Here is a 17900-nt window from a genome sequence, read left to right as displayed (position 1 = left end):
CAGTATATGGATTTAAAGTTCGATCCGTTGGAATTAGGTTCTGATTCTCCAGCTACTAAAAAGTTAGCCCTTGGGAATCTAAGCTCATACACTCATGAGTGTAGTATAACGTCACCAACAGACACCCTCTTCTTTGTACTCCTTGATTGGAAATGACATCTAAAAAATGAACTGGACTTTTTGTTCGTTTGATATGCTCGTTGTTGAGGGACAGGCAAAGCAGCAAAGGGGAAGGGCCATTAAAAAAATGACGCAATGGCACCAGTCTCTCTTTACATCTGTCAGCTTCACCAGGTAACAAGTGCCTTTTATGACAAAAATGCATTAATGGGCATAAACTGGAAAGAATTTCTAGGGGCGCCTGGGTGGCTCGGTCGGTTAGGCGTCCGATTCTTGGTTTCAGCTCAGGTCATGATCTCACAGTTCGTGAGTTCAAGTTCCACATTGGGCTCGGCACTGGCAGTGCAGAAGCCTGCTTGGGATTCTCCCTCTCTCTCTCCCTCTCTCTGCCCCTCCCCTGCTCATGCTCGCGCTCTCTCTCTCAAAATAAATTATTAAAAAAATAAAAAAGAAAAGAATTTTGAAAACCTAAACTTACTAATGTCAGAATTCTTTTAAGATCAAGAAGCCATCATTTCAAATTAGTTATATTTTTTTATTCAAACAGTCTTGTTTCACAGTTCTTTCCCACCTGGGTTGCGTTTCACTGACACCCTTGTGAAAGTACCTTGTTTTGAGTGTGGGTCCAGAGGAAGCTGAGGACTTGGACTTTAAAATTCTGAAAAATCAATAAACATCACAATAAATTTTTAAGTCGAAGGCAAAACTGACAACAATCTAAAGCAGCAAACGGTGAAAATTAAATCACTTTCAAAATTATACCGCTAGTGATAGACTTCATCTGTATTTACCCATCATTCAGAAAATGAAAATGCTCAGAAACAGACTCATCATGGAAACATATGGACATTTTAAATACAGTGAGATGTTAGGATTACTAAATTGAGAAACCTGACCATTTTTTGCGGACCTCTCAAGTCCTACCTAGTACGAATGTCACTCCTCTTTCATGCCACGGTTCCCAGGAGGCAGTTCTCCCTTCTCCAAGTGACCATATGGCCCATGGTACGCTTCAGCATCCGGTTTGATTATCTGTGTATGTGGCTAACTCCCTAGTAGATTTACACTCCTTAGGGCAGTGACTGACTTTTTCATTTCCAAAGCCTATACTATAAAGCCCAGGTCCTCAAATGACAAATATTTAATAAGTAACTGAGCTTAAAAAGACATTTCTTTTCCAAGGCCCACAGTCTTCATCATTTCAATCACATCTAACTTCTTGTCCTTATAAATCATAGAAGGTTCTTCTATAACTCCTTGTCTTTGTATATTCTATTTCTTAGACTTCAATACGAAGCAACATTTTTTTTTTTATTCTACAAGAACCTAGTCTTATAGCACCAACTAAATAAGATTTACTTCAATCCCTCTTAGAATGCTGGCCCCTTCCACACCATACTCTCATAGCCCTTTGATTAAGTGTACTCACCCATCAAATGTTATTATTATTGGCACAAAAACAGACATTCAGATCAGTGGAACAGAATAGAGAACCCAGAAATGGACCCACAAACGTATGGCCAGCTAATCTTTGACAAAGCAGAAAAGAATACACAATGGAATCAAGACAGTGTCTTCAGCAAACAGTGCTGGGAAAACTGGACGGTGACATGCAGAAAAATGAACCCGGACCACTTTCTTACACCAGATGCAAAAATAAACTCAAAATGGATGAAAGACCTAAACGTAAGACAGGAAGCCATCACAATCCTAGAGGAGAAAGCGGGCAAAAACCTCTTTGACCTCAGTCTCAGCAACTTCTTACTAAACACGTCTCTGGAGGCAAGGGAAACAAAAGCAAAAATAAACTATTGGGACCTCATCAAGACAAAAAGCTTCTGCACAGCAAAGGAAACAATTAGTAAAACTAAAAGGCAACCAAAAGAATGGGAGAAGATATTTGCAATGACGTATTAGATAAAGGGTTAGTATGCAAAATCTCCAAAGAACTTATCCCAACTCAACATCCAAAAAAACAAATAATCCAGTGAAGAAATGGGCAAAAGACATGAAGAGACACTTCTCCAAAGAATACATCCAGATGGCTAACAGACATGTGAAAAGATGCTCAACATCACTCATCATCAGGGAAATACAAATTAAAACCACAATGAGATACAACCTTATACCTGTCAGAATGGCTAACATTAACAACTCAGGCAACAACAGATGTTAGCAAGGATGCGGAGAAAGAGGATGTCTTTTGCACTGTTGGTCAGAATGCAAGCTGGTGCAGCCACTCTGGGAAACAGTATGGAGGCTCCTCAAAAAACTAAAAATAGAACTACCCTACCACCCAGCAATTGCACTACTAGGTATTTATCCAAGGGATACCAGTGTGCTATCGCAAAGGGGCACATGCACCCCAATGTTTATAGCAGCTCTGTCGACAATAGCCAAAGTCTGGAAAGAGCCCAAATGTCCATCGATGGTTGAATGGATAAAGAAGATGTGTGTGTGTGTGTGTGTGTGTGTGTGTGTGTGTATACACACACACACACACACACACACACACACGTTCATTCAAAAAGAATGAAATCTTGCCATTTGCAACTATGTGGATGGAACTAGAGGGTATTAATGCTAAGTGGAATTAGAGAAAGACAAATCTATGATTTCACTCATATGTGGAATTTAAGATACAAAACAGATGAACATAAGGGAAGGGAAGCAAAAATAATATAAAAGCAAGGAGGGGATAAAACATGAGACTCTTAAATACCGAGAACAAACTGAGGGTTGCCAGAGGGGTTATGGGAGGAGGGATGGGCTACATGGGTAAGGGGCATTAAGAAAGACACTTGTTGGAATGAGCACTGGGTGTTAAACATAGGGGATGAATCATTGGAATCTACTCCTGAAATCATCATTGCACTATATGCTAACTAAGTTGGATGTAAATTAAAAATACAATAAAAAAAACTTTTAAATGTTATTATAATTATTGTTGCTTACGTCTACCTCTTCTGCCAACCTTTGAGCTCTTGGAAGGCAAGGACTGGGGCGCGCCCGGGTGGCTCAGTGGGTTAAGCGTCTGACTTCTCCTCAGGTCATGATCTCACAGTTCGTGAGTTTGAGCCCCGCGTCAGGCTCTGCGCTGCCAGCGCAGAGCCTGCTTCAGATCCTCTGTTTCCCTCTCTGTCTCTCTCAAAAATAAATAAACATTTAAAAAAAAAAAAAAAAAAAAGGAAGGCAAGGACCGACAACATGGTGTAATGGGGAAGTACAGACTATGGAGCTAAAAGTTACAGGTTTAGACACCAGCCTTCATTTAGAAACTATAATGTTCGTCAAGTTACTTGCCTAGCATGTGGCAGGTACTTAATAAACATTTAATGAATGGATGAACCTCTTCAAATCTCAGATCCTTTAGCTATAAAATGAAAAATAATACCTTCCTGTGAGACATTATAACAAATTGGTATAAATTAATGGGAAAGGTGCTGGGAATATAATAAACACTTAAAAAGAATATCTAGAATATGTATTAGTGTCTGTAAAGCCTAGCACAGTTTTAATAAATATATCCTGAGTCAATGAATGGATATACAAGCACTTTGCAAAGCAATTCAGAAAATACACTAATGGAAGCATCGTGTCTATTTTCAACAAGCTTATACTTTAATGGGAAAAATAATATATGCACAAACACACATATCTGTAGTATAAAATACAAATAAATGTTCTTAAAGGTGCCTGGCTGGCTCAGTCGGTTGAACTTCTGGCTTCGGCTCTGTCATGATTCTGCGGTTTGTGAGTTCAAGCCCTACATAGGGTTCTGAGCTGACAGCTCAGAGCCTGGAACCTGCTTGAGATTCGGTGTCTCCCTCTCTTTCTGCCCCTCCCCTGCTCTTTCTCAAAATAAATAAACGTTTTTTAAAAGAGAAATGCTCTTAGAATAGTATAAAGAATCAAGTCTCTAGCAATAGATTCCCACTTGCACAAAAATTCTCAAAGAACAGGATGAATTCAACCAATTACGTATCGTCTAAAATCGATTTTAAAATTAGAGATGGGAAAAAAAAAAGCAATTCTGACAGAAAACAATGTGCACAAAGGAAATGAAATGGAAAAGTTTGGAGGCAGAAAAAAAAAAAAAAGAAACATTACCAGTGGTTTAATTTTCCTAGAGTGCAGGGGGCAGGAAAAACAGAGTGAGGCCAGATTCTAAAAGACCTGATTAGGTATTTACTGGTTAGGTAAAGAGGGGTTGGATTCCATTTTAGGCAAACACAAGACACTGCAGTGACTGGGAACAGCAACGACCTAAGAAATGCTTTGGGAAAATTATACCCAAACTCTAAGCAGTTAACAGAGAACCCATTATCTAGATACATATAGGGAGAGAGGCAAAGAGGGAGGGAGAAAGGAAGGCAATGGACGGTGAGAGAAGAGAAGATGAGGGAAAAGAGAGGGATGGGGAGAGACAGAGAGAGAGCAAGACAGATAGATCGAGACAAATGGACAGAGGTCTCCTTCTACATGTCTTTATTTCTGCTTCCAAGTGGATATGGTCACTGAAGGGCTCTCTCTTACTGGGAGGAAACTGATGGATGGAATGGCCTCAAAGCAATCTATCTGAGCAACAAGGAACCTCATTAAGATATGCATGAACATTGGGGCGCCTGGGTGGCTCCATCAGTTAAGCGTCCGACTTCGACTCCGGTCATGATCTTGCGGCTTTTGAGTTCGACCCCCACATCAGGCTCTGGGCTGACCACTCAGAGCCCGGAGCCTACTTCAGATTCAGTGTCACCCTCTCTCTGCCCCTCCCCTGCTAGCACTCTGTCTCTCTCTCAAAAATAAATAAACATTTAAAGAATTAAAAAAAAAAAAAAAAAAAGATAAGCATGAAGATACACCAGAATAAGACACCACTGGAAAAGAATGTACGTTCGAAAAAGAAAAAAAATCAAGTCCCGCCTCCCCACAACAGAAAACTGACAGCCACTGGTAAGCAAAGAGAAGAAACCAGCACAAAAACCAGTTCATAAATTAACCTGTAATAAAATCTGAATAACTCAAAGTACAAGCAATACAAAGGTATATGAGTTCAGTCCTTGAAAACAGAAAATGAATATACACAACATGTCCTTACTTTGGCTTTTAGTCTTAGCTCTGTGTCAGTAGCCCAACAGACTTTCTGATAACGTAAGTATACGTATCATAACGGTCGCCATAAAAAAGACGGTTGGTGAACTACATACTCTGGAGTCTCAAATTGATTCTTTTTTTTTTTTTTAATACCCTGAAACAAAAACCCAAATGTGACAATAAACTCACAGTCCCCTATATTGGTTCAATCATGCATGAACTATTTCCTGAATATATGTTATGTGCCAGGCGCTATGCTAGGTATTGTATCTTCAGGAAGGACAAGTTTGATTTCATCCACTGTGCAGCACTAAGAATGATTGGAAGAAGTATTATCTTATAATCCTGCCTTCTCACATAATCTAAAGCATTTAAGAGACTATTATTGGATTCTTACGGGGGAGGTAGTTTATCAAAGTCTGTGAAGAACTAAATCAAACTAAAAGTTCACGAAGACTTCAAGTGAAAATCAATTGCTCCTCTTTAATGGAAAAAGGGAAAAGGTGAGCATGAGCGGCGATATGGCGACAAAAGTCGAGATGTAAATGAATTCGCCACTCTCTCATTTGACTCATTTCAAGAAGAGATAATACAGAAAATGTTAAGCAGAATATATGAATCTTCTAGCAAAGCATCTTCCACCAAGTGTTTCGGGTCACTACAATGACAAATACTGAGCAGCTCATAAGATTATTTTCCTCTCGGGGCGGTGGGGTGGCTCAGTTAGTTAAGTGTCCGCTTTCAGCTCAGGTCATGATCTCACAGTCCATGAGTTTGAGCCCCGTGTCAGGCTCTGTGCTGACAGCTCAGAGCCCGGAGCCTGTTTCAGATTCTGTGTCTCCCTCTCTCTCTGCCCCTCCCCTGCTCATGCTCTGTCTCTATCTCAAAAATAAATAAAAACATTAAAAAAATTAATTAAAAAAATTATTTTCCTCTCCTAAGACAGTTTGATTTTTCAATCATCCTCATTGTATAGACGTTCATGGGAAATGTGAACTAACATGTAAAAATCAAATCTATGACAAACGTAGAAGCAAAACACAAATGACAGTATGTCTGTACTATGGGAGACTTCTGCCCTGCCTTATTAAAGTCTTTGCGACATTTTTTACAAGTAAAAACACCAACAAAATGAATTTCAACTTTTGGCCTCAGGAATTCTATTACTTTAGAAACACCGTTTTTAACACACTGACTTTTTAAAATCTTGACTATCTTCTCCTAATAAAAACTTGGTATCCTTTAGGTAAATAAGCCTTAAAAAGACAGAATTGATAGGACGGATATTCTCCTACTCCTACACCACGAAGATTTCACGTTCTCAGAACAAAATGTGGTAAAAGAGTTTTGGCAAAGGTTACGAATATCTTCTTCTGTAAGTTATCATAAGGCCCGCGTCTTTCCAAGGTAGAAACAGATAATTTATCGAGCTCCAAGTGCATACCTCATATTCAGCTGTATTGACTGTCAAGGAAGGAACCAGAGAGAACAGTTCACTGAGGGTCTTCAAAATGAGAGGTCTCGTGTCACAGCTGAGCTTCGGGGAGAGAGCATTCCACGTGGAGCGAATGCAAACAACCTGGGAAGCAAATAAAAAAGTCAACACCCAACCAAATCCCAACTGGCAGGAGGCCACTAGTAAAAGGAGTCGCTTTATTATGAGGAAACTAGGAAAGAACAAGAAGAGTATTCCCGGAAGTTAAGATTTGATAAGGTAATCACGCCTCAAAAGAACTTTTTTATTTATTTATTTTAATTTTTATGTTTTCAAAAGAACTTACTTAAACCAAGGTAAACAACTGTTGAAGAAGACGCAGCCTGATTCACACGATGGCTTCTTTACTACTTTATTTTGGTGAATCAAGGAAATAAAACTCACACATGCGTGCACATGCGTAGACACACACACACACACACACACGCACGCACACACCAGATTAGCCATATACATTGTTGAAGAATCATTGCCTGAAACAAAGAAGGGTAAGCCAATGTTAGAACAGTTTTAAAGACAGGTAGGTATCCACAGTTTTTGTTTTTCAGTCCTGCTGAAACTGCATCACCACTCCGAAAATTGAGATGTTAACAGATATAAATCGAACACAAGTCATCTTGCAAACATTTAAAGGAGTCTGGAGGATAAGTGTATTATTTAAAATAATAATGGCGGGGGGGCGCCTGGGTGGTTTGGTCGGTTAAGTGCCTGACTCTTGATTTTAGCTCAGGTCATGATCTCCCCGTTCGTGAGCTCAAACCCCTCACTGTCAATGCACAGCCTATTTGGGAGTTGCCCTCTCTCCTTCTCTCTCTCTGCCCCTCCCCTGCTTGCTCTTTCTCTCTCTCTCTCTCTCATTCATAAATAAACTTTAAAATAATAATTGGGGTTCCTAGATGGCTCAGTTAGTAGAGCAAGCAACTCTGGATCTCAGGGTGATAAGTTAAAGCCCCATGCTGGGCACAGAGCTTACTTTAAAATATATATATATAAATATATTGACAGATTGGTAGATAAATTACTTTAAACCTTGGTTTTCAAAGTCTCTACAGATTTTTTTTTAACTTTTTTTTTTTAAATGTTTATTTATTTTTTTTTGAGACAGAGAGAGACAGAGCATGAATGGGAGAGGGTCAGAGAGAGAGGGAGACACAGAATCCGAAACAGGCTCCAGGCTCTGAGTGGTCAGCACAGAGCCCAACGCGGGGCTCGAACTCATGGACTGTGAGATCATGACCTGAGCTGAAGTCGGACGCTTAACCGACTGAGCCACCCAGGCACTCCTCTACAGATTTTTTTAAGAGACTGTTAAATGATAAAATAAAACTACAGCTCTGGGATGCCTGGGTGGCTCAGTCAGTTAAGTGTCTGACTATTGATCTCAGCTCTGGTCTTATCTTAGGGCTGTGAGTTCAAGCCCTGCGGCGGGCTCTGAGCTGGGCGTGAAGTCTCTTTACAAAGAAAACAAAACAACAACAACAACAACAACAACAACAAAACCCACTGCCCAACAAAAATGTTATTTTTAACTTGACCCAATTTTCTAAATCAAGTGTTCTTAGTTCATTTCAGTATCGTTCATTTCAGTATCTCGTTTTCTGGATATTCAAATGTCTCTTAAGTTCGATCCCAACTACAACAGATGATTTCTTCACGTACAGATATTTTATTAAAATTTTAAAACTCAGGCAGGAAGAGTGCCAACACAGATCAATTAGATAGAGTTTAACAAGGATTAATCTTTCTAAAATACTCCCATCTCTTCTCTTAAGCTTCAATTAACACACAATTTATCTCCATCTATAAACTTACATTATTTAGGAAAAACTACATAAGGTAGTAAGTGAAAAGGTGTCAATGATAAATGAATATACTTAAGGACACAGATTAAGGAGAGGCTTAAAGAGGAGATGGCGAAGAATATCTCAGAACAGCTGGAGTTGACGCTTTTGCTCTTATTTTCTTCTTTCCGTGAAAGAGCAGAAAAGTGGTCTTTGGCTTGGGGTCCACTACAAATTTGGATCCCGTTAACATATACTAAGGGGGCACCTCGGAGGCTCAGTTGGTTGAGCGTCAGTTTGTGATCTCGAAGTTTGTGAGTTCGAGCCCCTCAGAGAAGCATAAAGTACTAAGAGGAACAATGGAATATAAAACACAATCGAACATTTCAAAGAACTTAGCCCCTCTTGGAAAGGAAGAGAAACGTATGCAATTCTAAATTATCAGGAAACAAAAGGTGTATGGTTAGAACCTAAACTGTCTTCAACAGAAAAGAGTTTCAGGAGGCACCGGGGAGTAAAGCTTTGTCTGGGGGTAGAGGTCATGAGAGAGAACATCGAGAGCCAGCAAGCCGTGAGATGGGACTTGAGGAAGGAACGGGCAGAAATCAGGCAGACACTCCTGGAGGAAGTGGAAAGCATTAAGTCAGAACACAAAACACAAAACCAGTGCCCAAAGTACCGGTGAGGAAAGACTGGCACATCAGAGAGTCCCTAGGATACCAAAACAGTTTCAATCAGAATCAAAAAAGAAAAGGAATCCTCCAGGGGTTTCTGAGTTGGGGAACAATCAAAATTAAAATGCCAGGGGCACCTGGGTGGCTCAGTTGGCTGAATGTCCAACTCTTGATTTCAGCTCAGGTCATGATCCCAGGGTCATGGGATTGAGCCCTGCACCAGGCTCTGCACTGAACGTGGGGCCTGCTTAAAGATTCTCTCTCTCTCTGTCGCCCCCCCTCCCCCGGTAAAAACTGAAATGCTACTTTTGAAAGATTCTTCTGGTAGTCTCATAGCCAAAGTCAAAGCAGTCACCCAAACTAATTCCTATTTCTCACTGGTCCCTATCACATACAGAGCCTCAAACATTTTCCAAAAACCCCATGCTCACTAATTGTCTATGCTTTCTCTTCACTTTAAACGCCTGTCCGATTCCAACTGAGGTGTTTCAAGACCCAGTTCAAAGCCCCGTTCCACAATTAAGTTTTCTTACAATTCAAGCCCTCCTTTTATCCCTTTCCTTTCCTCTACCTTCCAACTCTTAAAACTCTGTACCACCCAATTTAGCATTTAATTATATACTGTCTAGTATTCTTCACTATTTTCGTGAATGTAAGTTGTCTCCTCAAGTAGATATTAAGTTCTCTGAAGACAATGATCATGTCTTTTGATTCTCCTTCCCCACTCACCGCGCATGATAATAAGTATACATCAGATTATCAGTCCTTATCAACGACTCATGGTCCTGGAACCTGAGGAGTACTAAATGTGAGATGGAGAATAAAAGAACGCAAAGAACTAGGAGGATGAATTGGGAAGGGACAGGTTTTGCACCTAAAGACCCGAGTGAATAAAAAGCAACATGTAAAAAGGAGGGAAAAGCGGAAGAAAAAGCGTATCTGTAGGAGATGAGGAGTTCCGTGTGGGAGATGTTTGCTGTGAGTTGACGGAAAGACATCCAGAGAGAAATATCCTGCAAGCAAGAGGAAAGGAAAGTACTATGACTCAGATGTGAGGTTGGTCGCCAATAGCTTTGTCGTTTGAGTATTTCTACAAATCAAAATACGCCGAGCCAAGTACGGCCGCACAGATGCTCTGATGCACCCTGCCCACCAGCAGAGACGACGTCTGGCCACCAAGTACAGAAGTACAAAAAGGGCCTTGCCCTTTCCATGGGTAGTGGGTGGGGAGGGAGGCTATATCCTCCAAGTATTGTCAAGGGCTCACAGAACTTTTTTAAAGAAGTCTTCCGCCTAGAAAGTTTGAAAGCTAATGCCTGAAATGGTACTGGACATATGGAAAATATTTCAGAACCCCAGCCATGAACTGTGGCCTTAAACATAAGCAAAGGATACCTGCAGGGAATACTTGTAAATCCGGCTTGCTCCCATACATAATCAGAAACAGGGCAGCCTCTAGTAAAGAAGGCTGCTTTCTCTGACCTTCCCAACTCTGGGCTATTCTTGACACCACATCTCAGAGATCTTCTGACCCTGAGAGCGCCTTAGATTTAATCTGTTACCATCTTGCTACGTGCATCTCGTGGAACCCCGTGAATCTGACCCACACTACCCATTTGACTTGTACAATCTGTCAAATTACATCGGGTTCATCAGTTTACTGGCTTGTTCTGCCTCTACTATGCATCACCCAATGACTTGTCTGTTTTCAGAAAGCAGATTGACTTCTGGCTCTAGCAATGGGATAGGCCACACCTGAAATGGCTGATAATGAAGGAAATTCTGCTACATACAGCTGAGCTGAAGAGGAAAAAAAAGGGGCAGGAGGGGTTGGTGTTAATTACCCAGTGCCCGAAACAAGAAGGGCAATAACTACACTGAGGTATTTTAAGAAAGCTGTCAGTTTCCATAACCTCATAGCTTGTGTTTCGAAGTCCACATGGAAAGAGGAGATACTACCTTTAGCCTACAGGAGGCAGGGAGTTGGAACGGAGCACCCTTGAAGGGCTGCACCCTTAGCGTAACAGCTGGACTGAAAACCAACAAGCTGAGACATTAACATGAAAAATGGCAGTGATGTGGGGGCACCTGGATCACTTCAAGGGCTATTCCTCCAACACATAACCCAAATGGTTCACACGGAAAAATGAAGTAAAATACGCTCCTCTAAAAAAGGAGTTCGGAAAACTGTAACGATACAGTCCCACATGAAAGAACTAACAAAAGCAACAAACAGCAGGACTAAAAATCCCAAGACCTTCAGATAACGAAATGGAAATACAGAAGTACTTGAAAGAATTAAAGATTTCAGACAGGGCATTTAATTCCCAATAAAAGAGTACGGCATGATGGGGGTGTCTGAGTCACTCAGTCGGTTAAGCATCCGACTCTTGATTTTAGCTCAAGTCATGATCTCACCGTTTGTGAGATCGAGCTCCACATGGGGTTCTGTGCTGACAGCGTGGAGCCTGCTTTGGATTCTCCCTCTCTCTTCCTCTCTCCCTGCTCCTCCCCTGCTCTCTGTCTCTCAAAATGAATAAATAAACTTTAAAAAAAAAAAAAAAGAGTATGGCATGATGGAAAAGAAGAGGCAAGTTTGGAAAAGAGCCAATCTCCAGAATCAAAGCATGTAATCATTGAAATTATTGACCCAACAGATAAGAAGTTGTCCTAAACACTCACCAGAGAGATCAGAGTTACAAAATATAAAAAGAAATTTCAAAATCGGGTTGTATCAAAAGAAGTGGCCTTCCTTATGTTTATCAAGAGTTCCTAGCCTGGGTGGCTCAGTCGGTTGAGCATCCGACTTCAGCTCAGGTCACGATCTCGCGGTCCATGAGTTCGAGCCCCGCGTTGGGCTCTGGGCCGATGGCCCAGAGCCTGGAACCTGCTTCCGATTCTGTGTCTCCCTCTCTCTCTCTGCCCCTCCCCCGTTCATACTCCGTCTCTCTCTGTCTCAAAAATAAATAAACGTTAAAAAAAAAAAAAAAAAAAAAGAATTCCTAAAGGAGTTTAATTTTAGAATGGCCCTTGGAGAAGTGGTTGATTCCAGGACTAGACTAAGAAAATGTAACATAAGTCTGGAGCATCTTATGATGCCAAAAGTAGGGATGTGTTCCAAAAAGGATGTCAACTTGTTGAAGGGGCCTAAGAGCCAATTTTAAAGTGTTCCCAATGGCCAAATAAATATCCCCTGAGTCCACAGAGGCATAGCTAGATAAATAAATAAGCAAATAAAAAAGAAGGCACAGCTCTTCCTTAGAGAAAAATTCCAATTAATAAATGCAGAAGCAACGAAAGAAAGAAATCATCACCATTAGACAGACACCACAGGAATAACTGTCACAGGCAAGAGCTGCTGGTGGATAAGATTAGTGGACAAAAGTGTGAGGACAAACAGGACAACTGGATGGTCTCAAAGTATCTCCTCCAGGAAATGTGTTAATTACAAAAGAAAAAAACCAGTAACCGTGATGTAGAAAAACCCAGGATGTATCACATTCACCGAGTATTGAGTCGTGAAGGTTAATATCACCAGTAATGACACATACCAACATCACGTACTCCTGATATGATACAGTGAGAAACACTACTTCTGGAGTATCCTTACCAAAAAATGCACAAGCTCAGTCTAATCATGAGGAAAGACCATGTACACCCAAATCGAAGGACATGTTACAAAATACCTAACCAGAACTCTTCAAAAATGTCGGCGTTGGGCGCCTGGGTGACTCAGTCGGTTAAGCATCCAGGTCTGGATTTCGGCTCAGGTCATGAGATCGAGCGCCATGTTGGGCTCTGCGCAGAGAGCACAGAGACTGCTTGGGATTCTCTCTCTCCCTCCCTGCCCCTCCCCCACTCATGTACACACTCTCTCAAAAATAAATACATAAATAAAGTGTCAGCATCAAGAATGTTGAGGAGACCGAGAAACTGGCACAGACTGGATGAGCTAGGTAACGTGACACAAGTGCCACGTGAGATCCTAGAATGGATCCTGGAACCAAAAAAAAAGGACATTAGTGGGAAAACTGCGAAGCCCAAATAAAGTCTGCAGTCCAGTTAATGGCACTGTACCAACGTTAATTTCTTAGTTTTGGTGGCTGCGCTGTAGTAATGAACGTAAGATGTTAACACTAGGGAAAGCAGAGTGAAAAATATACACGAACTCTACGTACTAGTTTTCTTTTTTTTTGTTGTTTCTAACAGCTTTTTTGAGATATAATTCACATACGATTCACCACCTGTGTACAATTCGATGGTTTTCAGGATACTCCCAAAGTTCGGCAACTATCATCATCATCAATTCTGCAACAGTTTCATCACCTCAAAGAGGAACCCCATAATCATTCATCACTCATTTTGCTCCAGTCTTCCCAATCCTAGACTACCATAAATCTACTTTCTATCTTTGTAAGTTTGCCTTTTCTAGATCTTTTCTATAAAGGGGATCATGCAATATGTGGTCTTTCATTATTGGCTTCTTTCAATTAGCAAACTGCTTTTAAGGTTCATCTACGTCATAGCATGTACTGGTAACTTGTTCTTTTTATCACTAAATACGATTCCATTCTATGTATATACCTCTCTGCACTATTTTTTGAAACCTTTCGAAAGTTATTTATTTTTTACTTATTTTTTTGAGAGGAGAGTGAGCGAGCAGGGGAGGGGAAAAAAGAGAGAGAAAGAGAGAGAATCCCAAGCAGTCTCTGTGCTGGCAGAGCCCGATGCGGGGCTCAATCTCGTGAACTGTGAGATCTTGACCTGAGCGCGCAAGTCAGGAGTTGGATGTTTAACCTATTGAGCCACCCGGGTGTCTCTGAAAGTTATTTCAAAATAAAAGTTTAAAAATAGGAATAGAGAGAGAGAGAGAAAAAAGAACTACTTCAAGAAATAATGGTGAAGAAATCCCAAAATCAATGAAAGACATTAATTCTCTAAGCCCTCAGCAAGAAAAATAAGTTTCCGTTCACATACATTATAAGATGGCTATTTAGCACCAAAGGCAAAGAGATAATCTTCAAAGCCAAATGGGAAAAAAAAGAGAATATCAAAAAATAGAGACTATCTGCAAAGGACCAATTTAGAGTAACAGCAGACCTCAAAATTAACAAGACCAGGGACCATGCAATAACATCTTAAAGGTGCTGAGGAAACTATCAGCCTACAACACTAAATCCACCATTCACTAGTAAGGGCAAAACAAACAAGAATAGATAAAGTAGATGGAACACCTAGGTATTATGGACATAGAGCATATGATATATTTACGGACAAATTACTCTGAACACCTTGCTTAGTGCATCTATGAGTTTTGGAGAATATACCCACTCTAAGTGCTTACATTATGCATATTTTATTGCCAACTGTGTTTCTCGGGGAGAATGATATTTTTGCCATGTCATTCGTCCATGAGAATCTTAGCAACACTACACAGCACAGATTAAGAAGACTCTGGGCAGTGTGGTCCACTCGAAAGAGCACACGATTAGAGTTCAAAAGCCCCAGGCTCTCCCATTTGGTAGCTGTGTGACTACGGCAAAGTCATTAATCTCCTTCAATCTGTTTCCCCAGCTGCAAAACGGAAATAATACTAGAAACACCTGCTCTGCGTATAGCACAAGGTTAGCAGTAAAGGCAATGTTGAGACAATTGTATGCAAACGTGCTTTGTCCGCTGTAAAAGATGGTTACTGCTGTTATAGCTGAAGGAAGAAATAACGAATCCTCGTGCCTTAAGAATGACTTTGTTCCTTCACAGAGGAACATCAGATAGCTATCTTCTAATTTTACTTCCAAAAGCTATTTCTAGAAATTCCTGGGAACAGCCTACTCCTTTTGTCCTGATGTTTTTTTCCAACAGAGGGAAAACTTTACATATATGTATGTATGTGTGTGTGTGTGTGTGTGTGTGTGTATATATATATATATATATAGGCAATATATATATATATATATATAGGCAATGAAAACTGCCTTATTTGCCCTTTTCATAATGAAGGTAAAAGAAACTGTCTTCACAATTAAAGGACTCAGGTCATCATCGTGCACTGAAGTCCTCTTAAGCTAATTCAGCACCCACGATTCATAAAACAGGATGCTTCTGTTACGAAAATACAGACAGGGGATAAGAGGGAGTTTAAGCAGACACACAATCAATGGAGCAGAAACAATGAGAAAAATAACATTCTTTCTTACCCTAATAATATGGGGTTAAAGGTTAGAAGCATAAGAAAATGACTAGCCCAGGTTTATTTAGGCAATTTTACAGTCTGTCAATGCCTGAGACTAGTTTATTATCAAGGCAGTGTCCTAGAGAATAAGTGAGGTATATACTAACTTGCCTTTTTAAAAGTCCTTTATAATCTAAAGGGCAGTAATTCCGATGATTTCCTATGACAGTTGCTCAATTTCTGTCCTGTTCAGGGCAAATAATGTAGAAACACGTATCTAAATCTCAAACTGTGGCTCAGCAAATGTAAAATATTTGTACTTGACGTGGTAAGGTTGCCCTCCTGTTAACAATCCTTAACCTCTCCAGGCCATCTCCAAAAGAAGCGCGCCAGAGACCTTTCAAATTATTCTGTATTTCGGAGAAAGAGTTGGGCGGTTTAGAGCGCAGACTTGTCATTCTAGTATCTGAACAGGAGGGGCTTAGAATTGTGTGAGCCACACAAGTAACAACAGAGAGGCATTTATCAAACAGACTGATCTAGACTCTCCCTCCAAGGGACTCGCTTCTCAATGGCCAGGGGTTTTAGGTTTCTCTTTTATTTCCCCCTGTGAGAAGTCGCAGCTTCCCTGAGATACTGCCCTATAGAGAATAGTCTCTTCCGATGCAAACTCCATTGATTTCTCTGCAGGAACAGAGAGAATGACACAAAGAGCTCCCCGCAGGGACGTTCACTTTTCAATTTTGCTAGATTCTGTCCGGATTAATTATCTATTTCATGTTGGGCATTCTTCTGGCATGAACTAGCAAACGCACAGTAAGAATGTGTCAGAAATATTCTCTGACAACAAAATGATTAGTTCTCTCTTCCCCTCCACATAACCAGAGGGAATTTTTTTTTTAAAGGTCAGTTCCCTTCCACTGTTCAGGAGAAATGGAGGTTAGAGTTCAAGGTAGTAAAGAAAAATAATAGGAATTCGATCAAAATAGCTTAAAATCCAAAAAAAACACAAGAAACAAAAAACCAAAACCCAAATTGTTAAAAAAAACTGTTCAGCAGACACGAAACTGAAAGCAAAGCAAACGCAGTGTCTTAGCAGCAAAAGTAAAATATCGCCCACCTACATTTTATTTTTTTATTATTTATTTATCTTAATGTTTATTTTTGAAAGACAGGCTGAGCGTGAGTAGGGGAGGGGCAGGGAGAGAAGGAGACACAGAATCCCCAAGCAGGCTCTACGCTCTGATCTGTCAGCACAGAGCCCAAAGTTGGGCGTGAACTCACCAGCTGTGAGATCATGACCTGAGCTTAACTGACTGAGCCACCCAGGCGCCCCATCACCCACCTACATTTTTAAAAGGGCTAAAGGGGGGGGGGGAGCGGCTGGGGCTCAGTCAGTTGACCATCAACTTTGACTTCAGTCATGATCTTGCAATTCGTGGGTTCAAGCCCCTGCATTGGGTTCTGTGCTGACAGCTAGGAGCCTGGAGACTGCTTGGGATTCTGTATCTCCCTCTCTCTCCGCCCCTCCCCCCGCTCATGCTCCCTGTCTCCCTCCCTCCCTCCCACCCTCTCTTTCTCCCCCAAAAATAAAAATAAACTTTTAAAAGTTTTAAAACAAAAATAAATAAGGGCTAAAGGGATTAATATGAGTGCACTGTGTAGAGCTTGAGAAGTCATTTAGTGCCATTTCACATTGAAAAATCAACAACGTGCTACGCATCAAAAATAAGTGATGGATTAAGCAGTCAGTACAGAGGCTCTAAAAACATTTTCCAGAACAATTTTAAGCAGCACACATGAAACGTTTGGGAATACCTATTGAGTTTAGTCCCCTTTACAATGATGGAGTTCCATGAAGACATCTGAGTAACCAACGTTGCCATTACTGAAACACGACCAAACTACATGTTCACTGAAAATGATTCTTCTATCTTCCTCCACCCCCTCTATGTATCCACAGATTTGCGGATAATACAACGGACGAGTTCTTTGTAGATAACAATTGTGAACATCAGTCTTGTGTGCCTGAATTAAACAGATTCGTCTACAACTTCCTAAGAACAAGGAAGAAACATACTTCAGACCCCTTTCCGAAGAAACAACCAACCTCCTGTTTAATAAAAATTAAAGGCAGGGGCACCTGGATGGCTCAGTTGGTTAAGTGTCCAACTGCGCCTCAGGTCATGATCTCACAGTCCATGGGTTCGAGCCCCGCGTCGCGCTCTGCGCCGACAGCTCAGAGCCTGGAGCCTGCTTCGGATTCTGTGTCTCCCTCTCTCCCTGCCCCTCCCCAACTCACGCTCTGTCTTTCTGTCTCTCTCAAAAATAAACAAACATATACAAAAATTTTTAAAAATAAAAATGTAGAGACTCAATGTTACCCCACCCCAACCTCTTTTCAAACCTAATTTGTCCATTTGCATCAGAAATGTGAGCGCACTAAATAATGAAGATTAAGATACAAAAAACCACTTCTCACAGTGTGGCTTACAACATGAACAATCAAAACAAGAGAGTGAATAATTTGAGTATCCTACAACAGGAAATTTACTACGTTACAG

The 17900-nt window shown here is 40.8% G+C and overlaps 1 protein-coding gene across 4 annotated transcripts in view; it reads right to left on the bottom strand.

Moving 5' to 3' along the window:
- FOCAD (focadhesin) overlaps positions 1-17900 on the bottom strand; it is a 319129-nt gene that overhangs the window by 120715 nt on the left and 180514 nt on the right. For all 4 annotated transcript variants that reach the window (XM_042965277.1, XM_042965278.1, XM_042965279.1 and 1 more), the window contains 2 exons: positions 6659-6793; positions 728-778 (listed from right to left, as the gene is read on the bottom strand). In XM_042965277.1, coding sequence (XP_042821211.1) covers positions 728-778; positions 6659-6793 — 186 coding nt within the window. The remainder of the gene's footprint in view (positions 1-727; positions 779-6658; positions 6794-17900) is intronic.

This window comes from Panthera tigris, chromosome D4 (assembly GCF_018350195.1).
Source record: "Panthera tigris isolate Pti1 chromosome D4, P.tigris_Pti1_mat1.1, whole genome shotgun sequence".
Lineage (NCBI taxonomy): Eukaryota > Metazoa > Chordata > Mammalia > Carnivora > Felidae > Panthera > Panthera tigris.
Note: the sequence above shows the minus strand (reverse complement) of the source record. Positions and strands in the feature narration are given on the sequence as shown.